The sequence below is a fragment of the Branchiostoma lanceolatum genome, chromosome 8, assembly GCF_035083965.1.
Source record: "Branchiostoma lanceolatum isolate klBraLanc5 chromosome 8, klBraLanc5.hap2, whole genome shotgun sequence".
NCBI lineage: Eukaryota > Metazoa > Chordata > Leptocardii > Amphioxiformes > Branchiostomatidae > Branchiostoma > Branchiostoma lanceolatum.
Genome location: NC_089729.1, coordinates 9,054,067 through 9,074,092, shown reverse-complemented (window position 1 = coordinate 9,074,092; position 20,026 = coordinate 9,054,067). Strand labels below are relative to the sequence as shown.

Here is a 20,026-nt window from a genome sequence, read left to right as displayed (position 1 = left end):
AGTTGGGTAAATGTTTTCACAGAGTTTTAGATCCACGATTGAAACAATTACTGTAAGTCTACTTAGATCCGCGGGGCCTAAAATCCGTGGTTTCGGGCAAATGGAAAATCCGCGGTTTATAGTACAGTAGTCGTACAAGGAGACATTTGCAGTGGACACGTTAGCACGAAAATAAAACCACTACAAAAGTTTTCAGTATTTCAAGTAGATGGATAAATGGGAGAAAGGAACAGTGTATAATAGGTTAAGTCAGGCTAGGTTAACCAAGCCTTGTGTTATCAAAAGAACATGTTCCTCCTTTGCACAAAAAATCTTGATTAATGAAGATAACCATTAGGACAATTGTTGCTTGGTTTATTCCTGTACACAGGACAATTCCCAAACATATTTCTTTGACAATAAGGCCATACCAATTTAATTTGTTGCTTCTCGGATTTTTTCAGAAAAAAATTGGAGCAACAGGGCGAAAAAAAATAAAAATTTTGGCAAATAGTTTGGGGTGAAGATAAGGGTTATAAGAATAAGAGGATTATTCAAATTTACTTTGTATGGCTCATTTTATGCAATGCACACCTTTCTTTGATCTAAGTACTATAATTTCAGTAGCAAAATTACTTTTTTCCATGTAATAGTCTATATTGATTGATATTGAGAAATAGTTTTTATAAATGAAAAATTATAACTTATGATCAATATGACCACACTTTTTAGGTGTGTGCAGGCCTTTATAATCTATTTTAGTGGATATTGAGTTTTACAACTGAACAAATAGTAAAATTGGGAGTTAAAATTTGTGAATGGGAATAGTGACCCAATTTTTTTTTTCAAAATGGGAAAAGCAGGACAGGCTATTCAGAGAAGCAACAAATGAAATTGGCATAGCCTAAGTAACAAATTACAAAATAGTGATACCACAAAAGGAGTTAAAACCCGTAAGTTTTCTTAAAGCATCAGACTTTCATACATATATGTCTGAAAAGACAACAGTATGCAGACATTACAACAGAGGAAACATTTGTAGCCTCACCAGTATGCAAATAACAAAACATAAGTGCAAAATCTGTCTAGTATATACGGTGGGATGGTCTACATACCAACAAATAAACTGCCCCTTGTACTTGACAGGAATGGCCAAGAGCTATAAGGCCAGTTTGTTATCCAAATATTTGTCCCATTAAGAACAGCCAGATGTAAGTAGCTATGGCAAGACCTCGCCTGTGCTTCATGCAGACCTATTCAAAGTCAAAAAATGAATGATGCAAGTTAAATATCAGCAGTACATGCACAGTGGAGGAACTACAATAGAAGGGTACATTCATTGTGTTTATTTCCAACTTACTAATATGTGTGTGTCAAAGGTTATAAGTAGATAGTTTCACATTTGGAGATGTGAAACGTTATAATTTGGCTGAGCTAGGTTTCAGGAATTGGCTTGTGGCAAGTTAATTGCATTGGCAAAGCAGAACAGTTTCCATGACGAGTTTTGTAAGAGCAAAATCACAAAACGTTGCCCTTCTACAGTATTTTGCTGGAAAGATTTAACGGTTCTGGAAGAAATCAAACTACAGCATATCATTTCTTTCGACGGGAGGCACTTTGTTACTGCAGCACTAACACTTTACCTTTTAGGTAGTCAAAATCAAAATACAGCTGTATTAGTATCAAAGACCAGTAGGTCTTTTTAAGTGACTTGTAATACGATAGTTAGTCATCCGCCTGTGATGTTATACGTATAGAATGGGGATATAAAAAGGGTTTGAACATAAATCTGGACACTGTTTCTTTGTCAAAAGCTGGAGAAACCAGCAGTCACAAAAAGTAGTTCACATTAGCTGCATATGTGAGATTGATGGAAGTACTATAATTGTATTCAATATATCCTAAGAAGATGTTGAGGACTGAACTGTCTACCAGTAAACTGCACTTCACACCAACTAACAATGCTTGCTTGTGGCATAAATTTCTAGAGTATATGTTATAATTTGTGTTACAGTAGCAGAATAATTCACTTGAACTCCCTGTATCAAGTTAATAAAGAAGTGAAATTACATGTAAGTACAATCCTCCCATAACATCAATCAGACTGAAGCATTGATAGCCAGAATATTTGAAGTTCATGTAGTCTTTGCTTATACGGGTATAGTGTACGCCACCATAAATTGCTTCTCTAGCCCCTTTTTCTTTAAATTTTTCTACCCATTACTACAACATCGGTGCTCGCTGCAAGACCATGAAGGCCTTGCGATATTTTATTTGTTGGTAGTTTTGTAACACTGCATCTCCAGTGATAGTTTCCCTCTTTATCAAAACATATACAGCACGCTTGACTTTATAAAGCACAGACTGGCCATAGATACAAACTTTCTGATTATACTTACATTTAGAAATAGACAAAATAGTTACTGTTCACACTTTTTTTTCAAATACCCCATATTCTGTTGTATCACATATAAATAGTTATATTGAAGCAGGCTGTCTGAAACTTCTTATGTTCTCATCTTAGAACTTGCCTTGGCTTCCTGCAGAGAACGTTTTCAGTGTTGCACCATCTTGTACATACAATGTACCACCACCATCTTCTTCCCACTACAAGGTTGCTACAAATATTTAGAGACATTTTGAGACATGTTGCAACAGTTTGTGACATAATGCATGCAAACATAGCTGACCTGTTGTTGAGCAGACCCAAGATCCTATGAATGACTATTGCTTTCACTTCTTATTTTCTTATTGATTTTAGTCTGTAAGTGTTCATGTAGACTTGGATGCAAACTAGAAGAATTACAGCGCAAAGGTGCAAAAGTTTGATTGTACAACAACATGCCATCATGCCAAAGTCTACTTGAAACCATTGCTTCAAATCAGTTTTTGACAATGATAAACTACAAAATACATAAGTATAGAAGGTGATAAAACTAAATCAATACATTGTTCACCATAATTACTATTTTTTACTTCTCAAAGGATAACCCAACAACTAAATATTGAGAATATTTATGACATTATGTGTACCAGATAAAACATTTCCTGAACATTTGCACTACCCTGGGTTCATTTGGTCCATTTGCCTCCTCGCTTCCCGCACATTTGTTACCCGTTGCTCTCATGTTACTGTAAAAGCATTTTAAGTTCGCAGCAGTTTTATGTTAGCAGTTTTTGCGGTGACCTCTTCACCGCAAACTCAAAACCACTGCAAACTTTTTTGCTGTCTTCTGTCCGCCTTCCCCTTGTGAAGGGCTACATGTATGTACTACACATTTTACAGTATTATGATGTGTTGAAGGCGACTGTTCTGTCCGTCTGTAGCACACTTGCCGAGTCGCTAGTAGGTGTCCACATAGGCGCCAATGTTTCCATTACTGTATACAGTATGTGACTATAGCAAACACTCTATTTTCTCCTTACCACAAAATTAAATCACCGCAAACTTAAATGCATTTACAGTAACTTCACTCTTAGCTTCAGTGTTCCAACTATGACCTGCCTCTCCTGCTGTCTCAGTCTGCGTCAAGCAGGCACACTTTGGTAGACAGGGAATCACGAATGTCACCATTCTTCACATCAGGTAACTTAGTGTCTGTCTCTGCACCTTTGGGGTCTTGTTTGTGATGAGACAGTACTGGATGCTCCCCATTCTGAGGGACCTGTGTCTCTTTCCCATTTATTTGACACTTCTCATCACCCTGAGCAGTCATTGAGCCGTCTTCCTTCTTAACAGAATTAAGATTGTCTGGATCGAGTGATTTGTTGCCTTCAGGCTCACTGATTGTGTTTTCTTGTTGTTGTTGACGTTTCTTTGCCTCCCATAACTTGCGACGCTCCTCCTTGGTTTTAAACCAGAGTCGGTGACCTAAGCAGTGAGTAAAGGCAACATCTTAGTATGTCTTCAACAGCATGTTACTGAAAAGCGCCAGTCAACAAAGCATGTTTATCTCTTTACAAAGGAAGCTTTAGCTAGACTATACAAAGTAATTAAATCCTGTTAACTTGTATATGTTTAAGAAAAACTGCAAGATTTATCGTAATCATGTCAAATCAAGGATTTTACCATGGTCAATAATGACTGAAGGCAAATCTTAGTAAACTAGGGACAACGCTGAAAAGTACTTCATTCTGAAATCTGTGACTCACTTGGACAGTCCATCTGCTCGGCATGTGCTTGGGTTTTACAGCAGCCTCGACACAAGCTAAACACACAGTTGAGACCCTGGAAGTCACATCAAGAACCATTATACATCCATCAGACAACAATACCAGCAATAGCTTACACATTACTGGCTAAGAGTTTGATAGTTTGGAATGCAGTTCTCTGTAATACTACATGTACTACTTTACTGCATTGAGCCACTTTGAATCTTTCATTCAAAAATTCATGTCTATAGATTTACAATGAATCCATTTCCAAGACAGTTTATTAAGTCCCATGACCCTGTACATGGATAGAATAAACAACTGATGAAAAGTTCTCACCTTAGGATTTCCACACTTCTCACAAGCAATCCATGGCCCCAACCCTAAATATAGGAAAGAGCGCACTGTTAACCACATCTCCAAGAGGACATGAGTGAAGGAAATATTACAATGATTGCATCCTTACTCCGTGTAAAATCACCCAAAGTACTTTAAATTGCAAAACATTTGAGGTTGTTTTAAGATTTGTAGCTATTGCGGTGACCTCTACATCGCATATTGGTGACACTGCAAATATGTCTCTTTTGTAAGACTTCTGAGTACTGTACAACAGAATTGTTTCAAATGCAAATTTACACACAGCAAAAAAACATATTTTTCCTCCTACCGCGAAATAGAAATACACCCAAAGTAAATGAATTATAGTACACTAGTGAACTGACATGGTGTTAAGGATAAGCAAGAAAGGGACATGCTATCCTACTGACAGGAACCACCCACCCTTGCTCAGGAAGTTCTTGTGCGGGTAGCGCATCCTTCGTTTGATCTGGTTTCGTGACAACCCAGCATTCTCTCCCTCCTGGACTAAGTGGCGCTTTGGCGGTCGCTCCTTGTTGGCCAGCTCCCTCTCTTTCTGGTCACCCCTGATATAAGATAATGCACAAAAGAGCACAAAATATTTGTTATAATTGACCAATTCACAAGTGGCATAGGTATAATGATGGCTCACCAATGCAGTACTAGTGGACATACTCCAGGTGGCCTGCATGAAACGATGATGTTGAAAATGAAAGTATGCAGGATTTTACATATGTGTACATCCATTGGCAATAGCCTGGATACCATCTAGCATGTGTTTACACAATCTCTCACTGGCTGGGGTCAATGAACCCCTAGTAATGCGATTTAGTCAGGCTAGGGTACCATCCTCGTGATTTTTTGCTCCTTCACACTGACTTGCTTCATGGTTTAATCGAGTCAACAGGAGTGAGTATAAATTAGTGAGGATGGTACTCAGGCTATCATCAATGGACTAACACATATCTATAATCCTGTATGTTTCAATCGGAGCAAATACAAGTACATATCTCTCTGTACAATCAAGGTGGGATCAGAATTCATGACACAAGGATCATTTCTCCCCTCCTAACACCAACATACCTTGGCCTGATGTACGGCTGACAGATCCAGTGTGGAAACGGTAAGTCGTTAGTGGGCTGATCTGCACCAGGCTTTGATGCCTCCTCCTGAAAAAAGGTGTGTAAGAAGTCATGAAGATAAACATTAAGCACGAAATGAAACCTTAACACTGTTGTTTGTAAGAAGAATAATACATACGCATGAACAGCATCATAACACTGTTTGTGTGGTCGTGTCCCGTAACGGCAGGGTTTCCACACCCCAGAACCCAGTGGTCCCGGGTTCGAATCCCCTGATGCCACCAATGTTGTGCCCTTGGGAAAAGGCACTTTACACGACTTTCCTCACTCCACCCAAGTGTAAAAACAGGTATACATTATATTATGTGTGGGTCACAACACCAGCAATAGCACTTGCACTGTAGCACTTCTAATAAATTCAAAATCAAACTGGATGGGCAGCCATACCTGACAACGTTTCTTCATTTCTTCAGACACTACAACCAGGCTCTCGAAGGTCTTTCCCTGTGCCAAGGCAGTCCGCATGTCTGTGTGGATCTGTAGGCTGGGGAGAAGACAACAATGTCAACAAAAGCTAGGTTATCATTCTCACCTGAGTCCCACGACATTGGGGTCTGCCAGGGATTCAAACCCAGAACTTTTACATTCTAAATCAACAACCCCAACCACAAGATCACCTAGCCATCTCATTATGCCTGGAAAAGACAGGTTGTTTACCTGTGATGCCAGAGTTTGAAGAGATGCCCCCTGACTGCAGACAGCTGACATGGGTTCTCCCTCACCAGCTGTAAGTACTCATCAGCCATCTCCCACACAGGGGGGTTCTTCCCCTCAAACAGGGCAGGGTTGTGCAGGTTTCCCTCTGGGAAAATAATTAGACAGTTACACTTCTGAATTCTACTTATCCTAGAAATTTCTGCTTACCTATCCTCTACAAAGTACATGCTCAAATCATTTGGAAGGTTTCAATATTGAAAGAACAAAAACAGAGTGTTATCTTTCCACAATGATATGTTCAAAGCATGATAAATGTTATTAATCATGTACAATGTATATTTCACAGTTCACAAAAATACCACTCTGTGCTAAAAACTTCTGCCATGACCTACCTGCTGTCATGATTCCATCTGTACCCGTTTCCTTCATACACTTCTCAACACACTCAAGGTTTAAGATGTTCCCGTTAGCAAAGACGGGGATCTTCACATTGTCCCTGTAAAAAAGAAAATTAATATTGCTCTACAGGAGTTCAATGCTATCAGTTGGCTACTTGCAGAATTCAGTTTCACCCGGAATCATATCTAGAGTGTTACTTCTTCATTTTTTCTAACTGTCAAGTTTTAGATTTTTGTAACTTAAAACATGTTATGAAGAAGATAGTGCTAGTGATGGGCACTGCAGGCCACTATTTTGCTAACGACACTGTCCAGGAGCACATTTCTTAATCAAAATTCCATCAAAAGTTCGTCTCAGACAGAAATGTAAAAATTAGACACTCCTAAATCAATGATACTACACGCACACACCCAAAGAGAATATGACAGTTTGATAAATGCTTACTTGACAGCTTTGATGTGCTCCCAGCTGGCCATACCTGTCAGACTCCCCTTCTGTTCCTTAGTACGACCATGGACTGTCAGGAGCTGCAGCAATAAGTATCAATCAGATCATCATCATTCTTCATCTTATACTATTAACATGTTCAAAAATTTGTATTTTCCGAGAACCATAGTAGAATCTGTCATCAAATACCATAGGAACATCCTCACTAGATAGCTTTAAAGACCTGTTGCAGTCAGATGTGCAAAGGCTAGGTGTGATAGGTCGTTCAGTGTAATATAACCAGCTGCTACCACGCCGTGTGCCTGCGAAGCTGGTGTGTTACTCTGAAGGGCGGTTATACCTGCTATATAGATACAGAATCTGATACTCCCACCTGCTAAAGCACAGACTACATGGTTAGGTAGCAGGGAGAAGGTTAAAGAGGTGTGGTGCTCACCATACAGAGAGTAACAAGAGAACAATACTAGGTCTAACCAAATGTACAGATACATTCACATGTTTACATTTAGCACTTCAGTAGTAAAAATTGATAAATGCCAAAAATATCAATGGAGATCAATGGCTTTGTACTCATTTCTACTTAACGCTACTGACACACAAAAAAGGACCTTGGTAAACTGTTTTACTTTTAGTACATGAAGTTCACTAACATAAAAAGGCTTGCATGATCTTTCATTGTGTGATGGGAACTTCAATGGTGCAGGAATATCAGCTGTAATTAAGTCTTTTATAGTTTAAGCATAAAAGCATCACTGAAATTATGATTTCATTGACATACCTGACATCCAGCTTTCTCCAGCATCTGGGCATACTCCACTGTCCTCTGTACGTCTCGGAAGATTCGGATCTTACAGGTTATAGGCACCGAGCACCGTTCATGGACAGCTGAGACTGGGGAATATGAAATGGTCTTATGTCACATCTAAGTAGCAACTAAATAATATACTAGTATATACCTGATATTTTCGTAAATTGATGGGAAAAAATATGGATATTCAGTGCTCTTGATACCGGTAGATTTGATTCAGTATTTCTATATATCTTATCAACTCAGGCAATCATAGACTTATGACAATATGTTACTTTAACGGTATTGTTTTTAGAAACAAACTGTAAGACCTAGTGCAATTTTTTGGTACAATATTCATTCCAGGAGATAGGGTAAGTATCACACTTAATAGCATGTTACGCACACAGCAACCACTTTACTTTGTTGATGGTACTTGACTAGCAACACTTCACTCACCCATCCTACGCAACAGGTCCCAGTCTTCCTGTAGGAATGCTCCATAGTGACCTGTAAATACAAGAATTACCATCGAATTCTACTACAGAAATAGAAAAAAAAAATATGCAGCTACCTATTTCAAAGGCAATAAGTAATAACAATCAATTGAAAGTACTACATGTAACAGCACTGAACCTTAATCCAACACATAAATCAACAAGCGACCTTGTGAGTATTTCAGTAACGGTTGGGTGCATTATGTGAAGCGCTTATCCCAGTCATCACTGTACATGTATTATTTATTATTTATTCTGCACATGTATAAGTATTCTGATTATCGAGCTTTTGCTGGAAAACAAGGCTTGAAAATAGCGTCACTCATAACAAAGTCCCTTGGGCATTATGTTCCAAATACGAACATAATTAAATCCGACACAATACAATAGTGAATTCGTTTATCCTTGATTTTGCTCTATACAATTAAAGCTGTTTGTCAATCTCTCCGTCAACCAAAAGACAGTTACACCAAGGCAAAATAGACACACCATATCACAATCGACAAAACTGTCAACTGCCGTGAACTAGTCATCAACCATCGTCCTAAAAATGTTATGGCTGCTCTCCCTCCCACGACATGCCCTACGTGATAAAAACATGGCAAATTTTCCTGACCTTCTCACCAGAACACGTTCTTTTCAGGGCCTTACCATTGTACATTTTATATGTTGCCTACCTTACTGTATTTTAGAAGCAATCAAAATATTTTGCATATCAGTGCTAGGTTTTAAGTTACAGGGAAGTACTTAAAAGTGTCGGATTAAGGTTGCGTCGGATTAAGGTTCAGTGCCGTTAACCCGTTTTTTCGCTAAACAAACAAATCAGGAGCAAAGAAAAATAGTAGGTGCTGCTAAAAAAACAAAAAAGGATAACAATCAAATGTTTAAAAGGACAAAATGGCTATACCCCTTCGAGCAATAGACTGAGGACATCCCAGGTTAAGATCTATAGCGTCGCAGTGGTCCTGGGCCAGGAGGGCTGCCTGCACCAGGGTGTTTGGGTCATTCGCACAGAACTGTGGACAGAACAACAGAACGAGTTCAGTCATGGATGTGTTGGGCCTACCTTTTGTAACCGTAGTATCGCTGTAAAGGGCATTACTTCCGAGAAGTTTCACACACTGGATCATTTTACAAATCATACTTCTAATTAAATCCGATAATAAATACTGTCAATAGCAAAATTATTAGAACTGGGTATTATAATCCGCTAAGGTTGAAAATACCTAGCATAACTTTATCATGGCAGCTGTAAGTAACAGTGTTTAACAACTATGAATGATATGATTATGAAGCAGTCACTGGAGTTATGTATAACCTGCACAATGAGAGGTCGGTCTTCGGGACACGTCTGCATAGCATCCCTGAAGTACGTTTCCTCCCGCGAAAACAGCGCAGCGTGGAACATGGGCGTGTAAGCAAGCTGACAGCCGTGCCTGCGGCTCAGCAGTCGCCATGGCAACTCACTCTGGTCCACCATGGGAGCCACAATGTAGCGCGCCTTCTTCAAGGTTTCCTCCCAGAACTGGTACCCTTCCAGCTTCTTCCTGACAGCCATGTTGACAACCTGGAGGGATCTGTCAAGAAATGGGAACATCTGTGTAACCTTCACTGAGCTTCAACTTGGATTTGGAGGGAACCAAGTGAGTAGGTGGGGGTGATACGCCGGGAATCTGGCCAAAAAAGGCAATAGGCTTAAATCAAATATATATATTCATTTGTAAAAAGGCAATAGGCTTAAATCAAATATATATATTCATTTGTACATATAGCACTCATCACTTCTCCAACATCCCCTCAATAAACCCAAACCATGTATATCTAGGTTTATTTCATTTTCATGTAACGTTTCAAAGAGGATGTAAAGATAAAACAACAACATTTTATTCTCTCGTATTATTGATTTCTTTATTGCAAATTCCTGCCCGAAGGCTAATTGTTTAACATTATAATTCACAACCTAATCTATTAACCTGGTGTTGACATCCCTTCCTTTCGTTCCTTGCCACTCCCTGGACTTTTAATGACATGGCCCTTATAAAAGCCTAGGCGTACCTGTTATGTCTCTGTGGACCTAGTAGATTCTAACGCTATAACGTTAAACCTTTTATGATAACGTTTAAGTTGACCTTTGGAAGAATGTGGTGACGAGAGCCTGGGAGAAATTGCCAATCAGTGTAGTTAATCAGGGCACCACAGAAGTCTGAAAATTCCAGTAGATCTAGACTGATTAAAAATCGCTGCGCTGATTATGCAACATCAAAGTAATATTTTTTAGGACACCGGCATGGGCCAAAATATCCAACATCAACCGGTGCTGATAGCGAACTCAAAGCACAACAGTGGGCATAACATCACCCAACACTTGACGAGTCGTTTCATTGAAACACTTGCCTTGATTGGTGGTGAAAAACGCAGAAGACGTCGGACAGACGACGCGAAAATCGGCAGCCGAGAGGAGACGCAGATTGAAGCCGCGTGTCCAAATACCGGAGAGTTTATTTGAGGAACAATAAAATAGCCTACTATACTCGACCACAGATTCGAAGCCTCTTAAAACCATGGATTGGGCATTTTTTTCCCCTAATATCATAGAGTTTGCATTTGAAGAAACATCCAATTCTGATCATTTGTATTGAAAATTTATCATAATTTGTTTTGTACGGAGACAGTATATGTAAATAATTATGTGTCCGTGTAAACATCTATTCATGAATGTAGCGAATGTCGGGATATGTATTAGGGGTGAAAGGTCAGAAATTCAGCAATGGCGGGGTAATTTCCTGTTGGACGCGGAAAGTTGTAGCGATCAGAATTGTTCAAGGAAAAGGGCGGTCAAGGTCGAGATAGGACGCCATCCCAGAATTGGCTGTAACCATGAACATCGGAACTAGCAGCCTGCATGACAATGGTCTCCTGTATGCTGGCTGGAACCAAGATCAAGGTAACAGACCACTGCACTCTGCCAGAAAGAGCTTGCCATGTTAGCGAGCAAAATCAAGTTCTGATGGTTTGTAAGTCAAATTTGAATAGACTTCAAGACAGAATCATGTGGGACCTTGATTGCGATGAATGGGGTTTGTTATTTTGAGTGTAGTAGGAATATATGAAGGCAACGTTTTGGTTAGGATTGGGGGGGGGGATTGTAAAGGGGTGTATTGCCTTGGTGCCACATGACACGTAGTGACGTACAGTCGAGCCCCACCCCATAAATTTCTCACTCTACCTCGTGTAGTTCTTACATGGCAGATCGAAGGGTTCAAGGCCATCTAAGCGCACAAAAAAGCATCAAAATGCTGGTGACATGGCAGAACATTTTACATCAGCCTCTTCTGCCCTCAGAAACTCAGTTCAAAGGTCAAAATACTGTACACAGAAAGTTATATCAGTGACCAAGGAGGTTCTCCTTGCAGTGACAAATGGGGTTTTACCAAGATATGATATAGTGTCATATCAATAGCATTGTTACAAAGCGGAAAAAAACAGATACACATATAATGTTATATCAATTACAAACAACAAAAAGATCAACAGATACAAATCAACTACATCTGTACCATTCATATCATAAAATTCTTGCATGCAAATAACATATGTTTCCATGGTACGTTGAATAAATATATGAACATCAGTATTAGTTGATCTGTTAGTACATCATTTGGCATCATTTGGTGTGGTGGTTTAAATCTTTGCCAAAGATTGAAAGAATCAAGAGGTTCTGGGTTCAAAGCCCTGACAGGCCCAGATGTTGTGTCCTTGGGAAAGGCACTTAACACTAACTAAAGGTGAAAATGAGTACTAGTACCTAGCTTCGGTTAGGGAAGTCCTTTGGATAGGACATTAAATTTGACAATGTTGAAGAACCCACCACACTTATCAAAAGGAATAGGGGTCCTTCGGGGAGTGAATGTTTACAGGTACCCTAAATGAGGTACCCTGCTTGAAGCCCTCAGTCTAATGAGGATTTGGCACATATTGATGAAGAAGAAGAAAATCAAAAATGTAATTAATGTTTATATGAGATGGCCTAAAGCCTACCTTAGGCCCAGTTATACTTGCATTTACTTTCCCTAACGAAAGCTTATCCAATTTTTATCAGTAATTACTCCATAGTGTAAGTTAAAGCTTTTGCATGCACCTTGTGTGATACTATAACTAATGTCATCACTGAGTGTTATGAAAAATTTATTACTCAGTTTCAATATAAGGTTGGAGGCAGTCAAATGTTACAAAATCACTAGTGAGACAACTAGCTATTGTTTATATAATTGTACCTTGAGGATACCTTGAGGATTCTTTGGTGAAGTACATGTAGGCCTGGCCTGTGTTGCCACCCTCTTTTCACTCTGGAAGGTACCTCTTCTTCTCCCAGTGTAAGTCCAGCCTTGTTTTAAGACAGTTCACTGAGTCAGCTTTAACTACATCCTCTGGCAGTGAGTTCCATTTGGTGACTACTCTGACTCCATAAGACTTCCTACAAACTGTAGTTTTTGCCAGTGACACGTTTACATCCAAGACTCTCTCCTACACTAAATTTGTCTACTCTTCAGCAGTTTTATGCTTTTATTGTCCTTTTCAGGCTGTTTTGCCTGTGGGATGGAGAACGGGTTCCGCATCTATAACTGTGACCCATTAAAGGAAAAAGAAAGACACGGTAAGTAGTACCCCATCCTAAAACTGATGTGCATAGCTTTATACATTTTTAAAGCTTCATCTCAAATATTCAACTTAAAGTTTTTTGATCATCAAATTCAATACTGATGATACTGGTGGTGGAAGTATGTTTTCTATGTTGCTCAATAATCATTATGACATTTTGTCTTCTTTTTGTCCCCCTCAGACTTCCCAGATGGAGGCATCAGTCATGTGGAGATGCTATTCAGATGTAACTACCTGGCTCTGGTAGGGGGAGGAAAGAGCCCAAAGTTTCCTCCCAACAAAGGTACAAGACTGGACTTAATACTATACTTAATCATATGTTATACATATGTTGTTGTGCTTAGAATGTTGTTATTGTTTGTTATTCTGTCCATGTTAAAACCTCAATTCCATTTGTACAAGACAGTAAAATTGGTAGCTGAACAGAGAAGACAGAGGCTGCAACTAGTGCAAGTCTGTGATATTTTTACATGACCATGTTTTTTGTATTACATTTCCACCCTTTAACAGAAGTGGGCGGGGCTATGGATGGGATCTGTTTATTATTGATTTCATGATAAAGCATTGAAGTATGCAATGTGCAGGGAAAATAGGGAAAACAGCTGCACACCTTCAAATGAAAAGCCATTCGGTGGGACTGGGAGAAAAATGTACCATCTGGAAACAATCCAATATTTTGGTTACACATACATTCTTGATGTTAACTTAAGGGTAGATAAAAGTCCAAAGTTGAGTCGTAAGCACTGATGCAAGACAAATGTGACCCTATTTGAGAGTTACTGTATCATGTTTTGACTGTACATAGGAACAAACAATCAGTCAACTATTAACCCTTTGGATCTTTTCTTGGCTGATAACAGTAGCAGGTTGCTGTATACAGTATAATGTTTTATCTCATATAAATGTCTATATAAATACCCTGCACCAGCATTGTTATGAACGATGATGCATGAGGATAATTTTTATCCCTTTTTGCTTCTAATTGATCCATATGGCTCCTTGTGTGACATTTATGGTCCCTGGTAAACATACTTTCTTACAAATGTCATGGCTAACATTTAGGTATCTAGATAGTATGGAACATACAAGCTTGCAGTACTGTGTCATTGCGGTGTCTACTTGTTTCATCTTTTACTTTAGATACCTTTCTAGTTACCCAGGAAACCAAGTTTCAATTCTTTCATGTCATTGTGGAAACATTGACTGTTCAAAAGAGAAAGGAAAATGATTCACATGGCTGTGTTTCCTCCAGTTATGATCTGGGATGACCTGAAGAAGAAGCATGTTATCGAGTTAGACTTCTCACAAGATGTCAAGGCTGTCAAGTTGAGAAGAGACAGGTCAGTCTATGCCCTCAGCTGAGTTATTCATATTGATGTATATTACATAATCATATAACATAATAATTTTTTCATTCATCATTCATCATCTTAAGTACAGATTCCTGTATTTTTCTCTGCCAACGTTTCGAGACAACTGGCTAATATAAGTATACTCAGTCACGTTTGGGGATACATCTTAACCACTTAGTCACATTTGAGAGCAAGTCCTTGTGATAATTCCATCACAATACAAGGAGAAAGTTCATATGGCCTGATGAAGGCAACACAACAGCTGCTGAAACTTTGGCAGAGAAAAATACAGGATTGTGTACCAATTACTGAGAAATATTGTAATATAATGTTGTTCATGTACTGTTCCAGGATTGTGGTTGTGTTGGACAACATGATCAAAGTGTACACATTCACACAGAATCCACAACAGTTACATGTCTTTGAGACATGTAAGAATTCCAAAGGTTAGTCGATAACTTTCTTGTTCAAGTTACCTTCTTGCTTTTTGAGGTGCTTTTTGCGATATATAGTCTTCACATAAAGAAGTAAGAGATTGTGCTTCTGGTATGAATAACTTAGATACATGTAGTATAGTCACGTTGCTGTTGTTCTAAGATAGCACACGTCCTAAATAACTTTGTTATCTTCGCCGAGTACTTGTACTCGGGGAAGATTATGTTTTCGGTTGAAAAGTCTGTTAGGTGGGTCTGTATGTATGTCAGGAGCATAAGTCAAGAAATCTTCGATGAATCTGTATGATTTTTGGTAGGTGTGTAGTGGTTGTGCAAAGGAAGGTCAAGTTCGAAAATGGTTCACCTTGAGTTTTTTAACAGTACTGCAATGGACTTTGAATTTTTTTGTGTTTGTATGTAGGCAAAAAAAGTGACGGAAACGTTGATGGATCTTCATAATTTTTTGCAGGTGTGTAGATGTTGTAAAAACGGAGGTCAAGTTCAAAAATGGTTCCCCTGGTATTTTCCGTTGGTACTGCAGTGGGCTTTGTGTGGATTTGTATTTGTATGTCGCCAGCATAACTCGAGAAGCTGTTGATGGATCTGTATGATATTTAGTGGATGGGTAAGGTTTACAGAAAGGAAGGTCAAGTTCGATAATGGGCCTTCTAGCGGGTACTTAAGGTACTGCAGCGGAGCTTCAAAATTTTGGGGCATATTTTCTGAAAGTGCTACGGTCATGATTTTTGTGTGGTAGATAGTTCATGCTATAGGAAGTAAGTTGTGAAAGTTTGGGCCCCCTAGCGTCTTGTTTGGAACTGCAGTGGGCGTTTTTGTTTTGACCTTCGGACATGAATAACTTGAGAAGGGGTCGACAGATCGTCGTGACGTTTGGTACTCAGATAGCTCAGATGGTGCTTTACATAATAAACGACTAATTATGCGAATCAGGATATAATTGGCACAATTAGTAAGGAAAGTTTAATGTACTTCATATTGGGACCCTGAAACATGTGACGGTTTCCCAGAAAACAGGTCTTACAAACAGATGGCCTGGGAAAGTAGGTCAAATAAACAAATAGAGCACAGCACTGCTCTCCAAGCAGAGGTGTCGGTCCAGCTGTTTTTTTCACATGTTTAGTTTAGGCATGTTTGTCCAAAGCACGTTGGCGACATAACGAAAAGGGGACAAAATAGAAAGCCCGACAAAACACCTAAAAACGCGTCAAAAACACGGCTCTGCTTTTAATAGAGAGTACATTGCTCCAAAACTTCACCACTGTTAGGTACGGTAAAGTCACATATGTCTTTCAAAATGTGTATGACATGGAATAAAGATTTATTCTATTCTTATTCATATATATTGACTGCACCATTTCATCGTCACATTCAACTTACGACACTGCAATTTCAAACCTTTGAGGGCCCATAATTTCAACATACTCATTTTTTTCATGGCCAGTTTTAACATATATCAGCACACAAGACACTTACATTGTACGCTAGTCCTGTACCACCAAATGATTTTTAACCCTACCCCCCCCCCCCCTCAAAACTTACAAACAGCACATGGTGTATGATCAAATTTTCAGGGGGTGATATCAAAGCATGTAAATATGAATCACTACCCATAATAAGCCTTGATTATTTGGCGAAGATAATGTGTTCGAGGAACTCTAGTTTTTTCTTAAAATCATTTAACAATGTTTTTTCTTAAAATCATTTAACAATTAAGGGTGGCTCATGCAAATCTTACAGCATTCCTATAACAAGAAATAAATTCAACAATCAGTCAAATTTAAAAATGAATGCATCACATCACAATCTTGCTGTACAAGAGTTTCTGTCTACTTTGTTCCAGTCGACAGTTTTACATGATGATATCTTCCCTCCGCAGGACTGTGTGTCCTCTGTCCAAACAGCAACAACTCCCTCCTGGCCTTCCCCGGCAGACGGACAGGTCACGTGCAGGTCGTTGACCTTGCTAACACGGAGAAGGCACCGGCGGACATCGCAGCACACGAGGGTGTTCTCACCTGCATCACTATGAACCTACAGGGCACAAGGCTCGCCACTGCTTCAGAAAAGGTCAGTGATTGAAATTTTCACAACTTTTTTTTGTCTGAAAGATAAGGCATCCTCTAGGTACTTTTTCACTTGTCTTGATCAATTGTATAAGAAGTTTATTGTGATTTTTGTCTGGATTTTTTTAATGGATTTCTTTAGAAATGGGAGTTCTTCTGAAAGTAATTTCTGCATTGCACACACTTTAGAGTTCCCTATCCAGCTGCAGTATTCTACTGTTTATGTACAAATAAAGAATGTCATTTTTTTCCTCTCAGAATAATGGCCATACAGTGTGACACCGTACAGGACCCAGGGTTAAATGATAATGTTTGTTTCCATGTTTCCAGGGAACACTGATCCGTGTGTTTGACACAGCATCATACCAGCTGCTCCACGAGTTAAGGAGAGGCACAGGAAGTGCTCAGATATACTGGTGAATTTTTATTAAATCCAACTGAATTAGATACAGTATTTCAAGTAAATTTTTATCATATAAAGGTAAACTTATGAAATAGACTAAAATTTACCTGTAATCTTTTGCACCAGTCACCCCTCAATAAAACAGAGTGACTGGTGCAAAATATGTAAGTCGGCTTGAAGTAATACATACATCTATTATACACAGTTACACTGTATAAAATTAAGGTAACTTACTTTTAAGTATCAAATATATACATGATGGACGCAGTTCACATCCGTCTCAACGTGTATGATATGTACTATAAATTGTACATGTATGTAATGGAGTGATGTTTAGTTTGTTTTATACAGCTCTTAACTGTGGTTATCTCTTTTCTAGCATGAACTTCAACCAGGATGCATCTCTCTTGTGTGTGTCAAGTGACCACGGTACGGTCCACATATTTGCTGTGGAAGATCCCAAGAAAAACAAGCAGTCCAGGTTTGTATTCACTTCTTAGTCAAATACATACTCCATTTCTGAAAATTCATTGTACGAGACATTGTTGAAACTTGCAAGGCCAAAGATTGTCAGGATATGAGACCACATGTGAAGATTCATAATTCTCTTTTGAAGCATTTTTGTGTTTTGTAGTTAATCTCCAAGCAGATCCACACCGGGCGCGAAAATCGTATATGCTAGCCAGAGAAGGTCCAGTCAGTCAGAGAGGGTCCCATCAGCCCGGTAGATTGGACCCTCTCTGGCTGACTGGACCTTCTCTGGCTAGCATATACGATTTTCGCGCCCGGTGTGGATCTGCTTGGAGATTATTTTGTAGTATCCATTTCCTTAAAAGCTAGCTGCACATATCTCATGTTCACATCTCTCAACAGTTACCACAAGTCATCAGTGTGTTTTGTATGAAGGTTTTAACGTAGTTATACCCTGGATATACATGTGTATTAAGTGAAAAATATTATTCTTTACTACAGTCTGGCAGCTGCCAGCTTTCTGCCCAAGTACTTCTCCTCAAAGTGGAGTTTCTCGCGCTTCCAAGTCCCCAACCAGACCCAGTGCATCTGTGCCTTTGGTTCTGAGCCCAATTCTGTTATAGGTAAGCTGGCTTCACAGTTCACACTATGATGTTATATATAACTGATTTCAAACTGACCACCATAGCTTTCCCTCGAAAGAAGTTGTATAAGTAATATTATAGGAGTTATAGAAAATGATAAAAGTTCATCAAGTACGTTTTTCAACCTTTATTTAACCTTGAACGTTTACATACTCTTCGGTCGTGGCCATTTTTCAAGAGTTCAAGGGAGGAACAAAGTTCTGGTTGACAAAGTTCTTTGGACAAACCAACTTTTTTCGTTCGCATGCCAACGTTTCAGTTCACCATTGATCTACCAACCTGGTAAAGCTATTAAAGATACAGCTTAAATTCTTGGTATTAATCAGAATCATGCATTGTATCATATTTAATTTGCACTTTCCACAGCTATCTGTTCAGACGGAAGCTACTACAAGTTCCTTTTCAACCCCAAGGGCGAATGTACGCGGGATGTGTATGCTCAGTTCCTGGAAATGACCGACGACAAGACGTAAAATCCACTGCAGCTCGTTGCCACGTTTCTTTGCTAATCTGCTTACACAGCTAGCTCGCTGGTGCATTCCTAGTAATTAACTAAAGATGTGATGTTCTATAAGCTGTAAGATAGGCATTTGTATTCTACAGTAAAGAAGTCTGTAGCACTCTTTGGGCAAGTGAAGATAGTTTGTCTCCTGGCTTCAAGGAAAGTGGGACCTGTTTTTCACATCATCTAACAGAATTTTTTATTATTGATACTTTGATATTCTACCAAATGTGGAAAGATAGACGGTTGACATTGTTAGATAACACACATTTTAAGTTGAAGACTTTTCTGACACTTTTCTCTAATTTTGATGGATTAAATGAGCTCTGATGTCCAGTTAACAACACATTGTTGACCATTTGACTGGTCAAATTTACTAAGTCAAGAGTGACTCTTGCGCTGAAATGAACCACAAGTATTATTTTATTTTTCCTTCTCTAATTGTTCATATTGAAAAATTTGAGGAATATGATGCTGAATGTTAGTTTAACTTTTTTTGTTTCACCATTTGAACGAAATGTTATTAATTCCTGCTACTGTAAATCTATACAATGATGCAGGCCAATTGGGGAAAAATTCAACAAGGGAAAATATAATCTTTCCTTTGCTATAAAAGGTAAGCAGATTGAGCCAACCTCTAAATTCTAAGTAGCATATTTGTAGTCCCTAAAATGTATATATATACAGGTAACAAAGCTTAAATTGCCTTGCTTAAATGCCATTATGCACTTCATGTACATGTATTATTGTTACAAGTTCATTGTAGTAGATTAGGGGTCCTGTAGCAATCCTTCAGACTGTTATAATTGTGACAATTAAAGAAACACTTTTCACTTAGCTGTGCATCTGTACACTTATTTGTTAAGACAAGAGCAGATTTCAGACAGACCTGCACCTAATATGAAGTTCATATGTTTGTGTGAAGATAATGATATGTCAAAGAGCTACAATATTTAACATGTATGGATGCATGGTGGCCATAGTCTAGTGGTTGGCAATCCTGCCTCTGGACCAAGAGATTGCAAGTTTGAATCCCGGCTGTTGTCGCTCACCTGACATG

At 38.9% G+C, this 20,026-nt stretch overlaps 2 protein-coding genes across 3 annotated transcripts; one reads left to right on the top strand and one right to left on the bottom strand.

Moving 5' to 3' along the window:
- Positions 1 to 337: 337 nt before the first annotated feature.
- On the bottom strand, positions 338 to 10,944 carry LOC136440254 (tRNA-dihydrouridine(16/17) synthase [NAD(P)(+)]-like). Its single transcript, XM_066436168.1, has 14 exons — positions 10,812 to 10,944; positions 9,736 to 9,994; positions 9,325 to 9,433; positions 8,380 to 8,430; positions 7,912 to 8,024; positions 7,131 to 7,213; positions 6,680 to 6,783; positions 6,288 to 6,432; positions 6,018 to 6,114; positions 5,572 to 5,657; positions 4,912 to 5,054; positions 4,471 to 4,514; positions 4,132 to 4,207; positions 338 to 3,850 (listed from the first exon to the last, which is right to left on the bottom strand). The coding sequence occupies exons 2-14, from the start codon at positions 9,973 to 9,975 to the stop codon at positions 3,498 to 3,500; spliced, it is 1,644 nt and encodes a 547-aa protein (XP_066292265.1). The 5' UTR covers positions 9,976 to 9,994; positions 10,812 to 10,944; the 3' UTR covers positions 338 to 3,497.
- A 200-nt stretch (positions 10,945 to 11,144) lies between these two features.
- On the top strand, positions 11,145 to 19,803 carry LOC136440998 (WD repeat domain phosphoinositide-interacting protein 3-like). Of its 2 annotated transcripts, none has more exons than XM_066437221.1 (10): positions 11,145 to 11,361; positions 12,997 to 13,071; positions 13,258 to 13,359; positions 14,329 to 14,416; positions 14,780 to 14,874; positions 16,760 to 16,950; positions 17,277 to 17,362; positions 17,729 to 17,830; positions 18,322 to 18,443; positions 18,831 to 19,803. In XM_066437221.1, exons 1-10 carry the CDS (start codon positions 11,295 to 11,297, stop codon positions 18,935 to 18,937), a joined length of 1,035 nt encoding a protein of 344 aa, XP_066293318.1. In that variant the 5' UTR covers positions 11,145 to 11,294; the 3' UTR covers positions 18,938 to 19,803. The 2 variants fall into 2 exon arrangements, with proteins under 2 accessions (XP_066293318.1, XP_066293317.1); XM_066437220.1 differs by having other exon boundaries at positions 11,324 to 11,431.
- Positions 19,804 to 20,026: the final 223 nt, after the last annotated feature.

Coding starts and splice junctions, on each gene's coding strand:
- LOC136440254 (XM_066436168.1), bottom strand. CDS start 9,975: ATGGCTGTCAGGAAGAAGCTGGAAGGGTACCAGTTCTGGGAGGAAACC. Junction 6,433..6,679: donor AGATGGAATCATGACAGCAG/GTAGGTCATGGC, acceptor TTATTTTCCCAG/AGGGAAACCTGCACAACCCT. Junction 4,208..4,470: donor AGAAGTGTGGAAATCCTAAG/GTGAGAACTTTT, acceptor TGTGACTTCCAG/GGTCTCAACTGTGTGTTTAG.
- LOC136440998 (XM_066437220.1), top strand. CDS start 11,326: ATGGTCTCCTGTATGCTGGCTGGAACCAAGATCAAGGTAACAGACCAC. Junction 14,417..14,779: donor GTCAAGTTGAGAAGAGACAG/GTCAGTCTATGC, acceptor GTACTGTTCCAG/GATTGTGGTTGTGTTGGACA. Junction 17,363..17,728: donor GGAAGTGCTCAGATATACTG/GTGAATTTTTAT, acceptor TCTCTTTTCTAG/CATGAACTTCAACCAGGATG.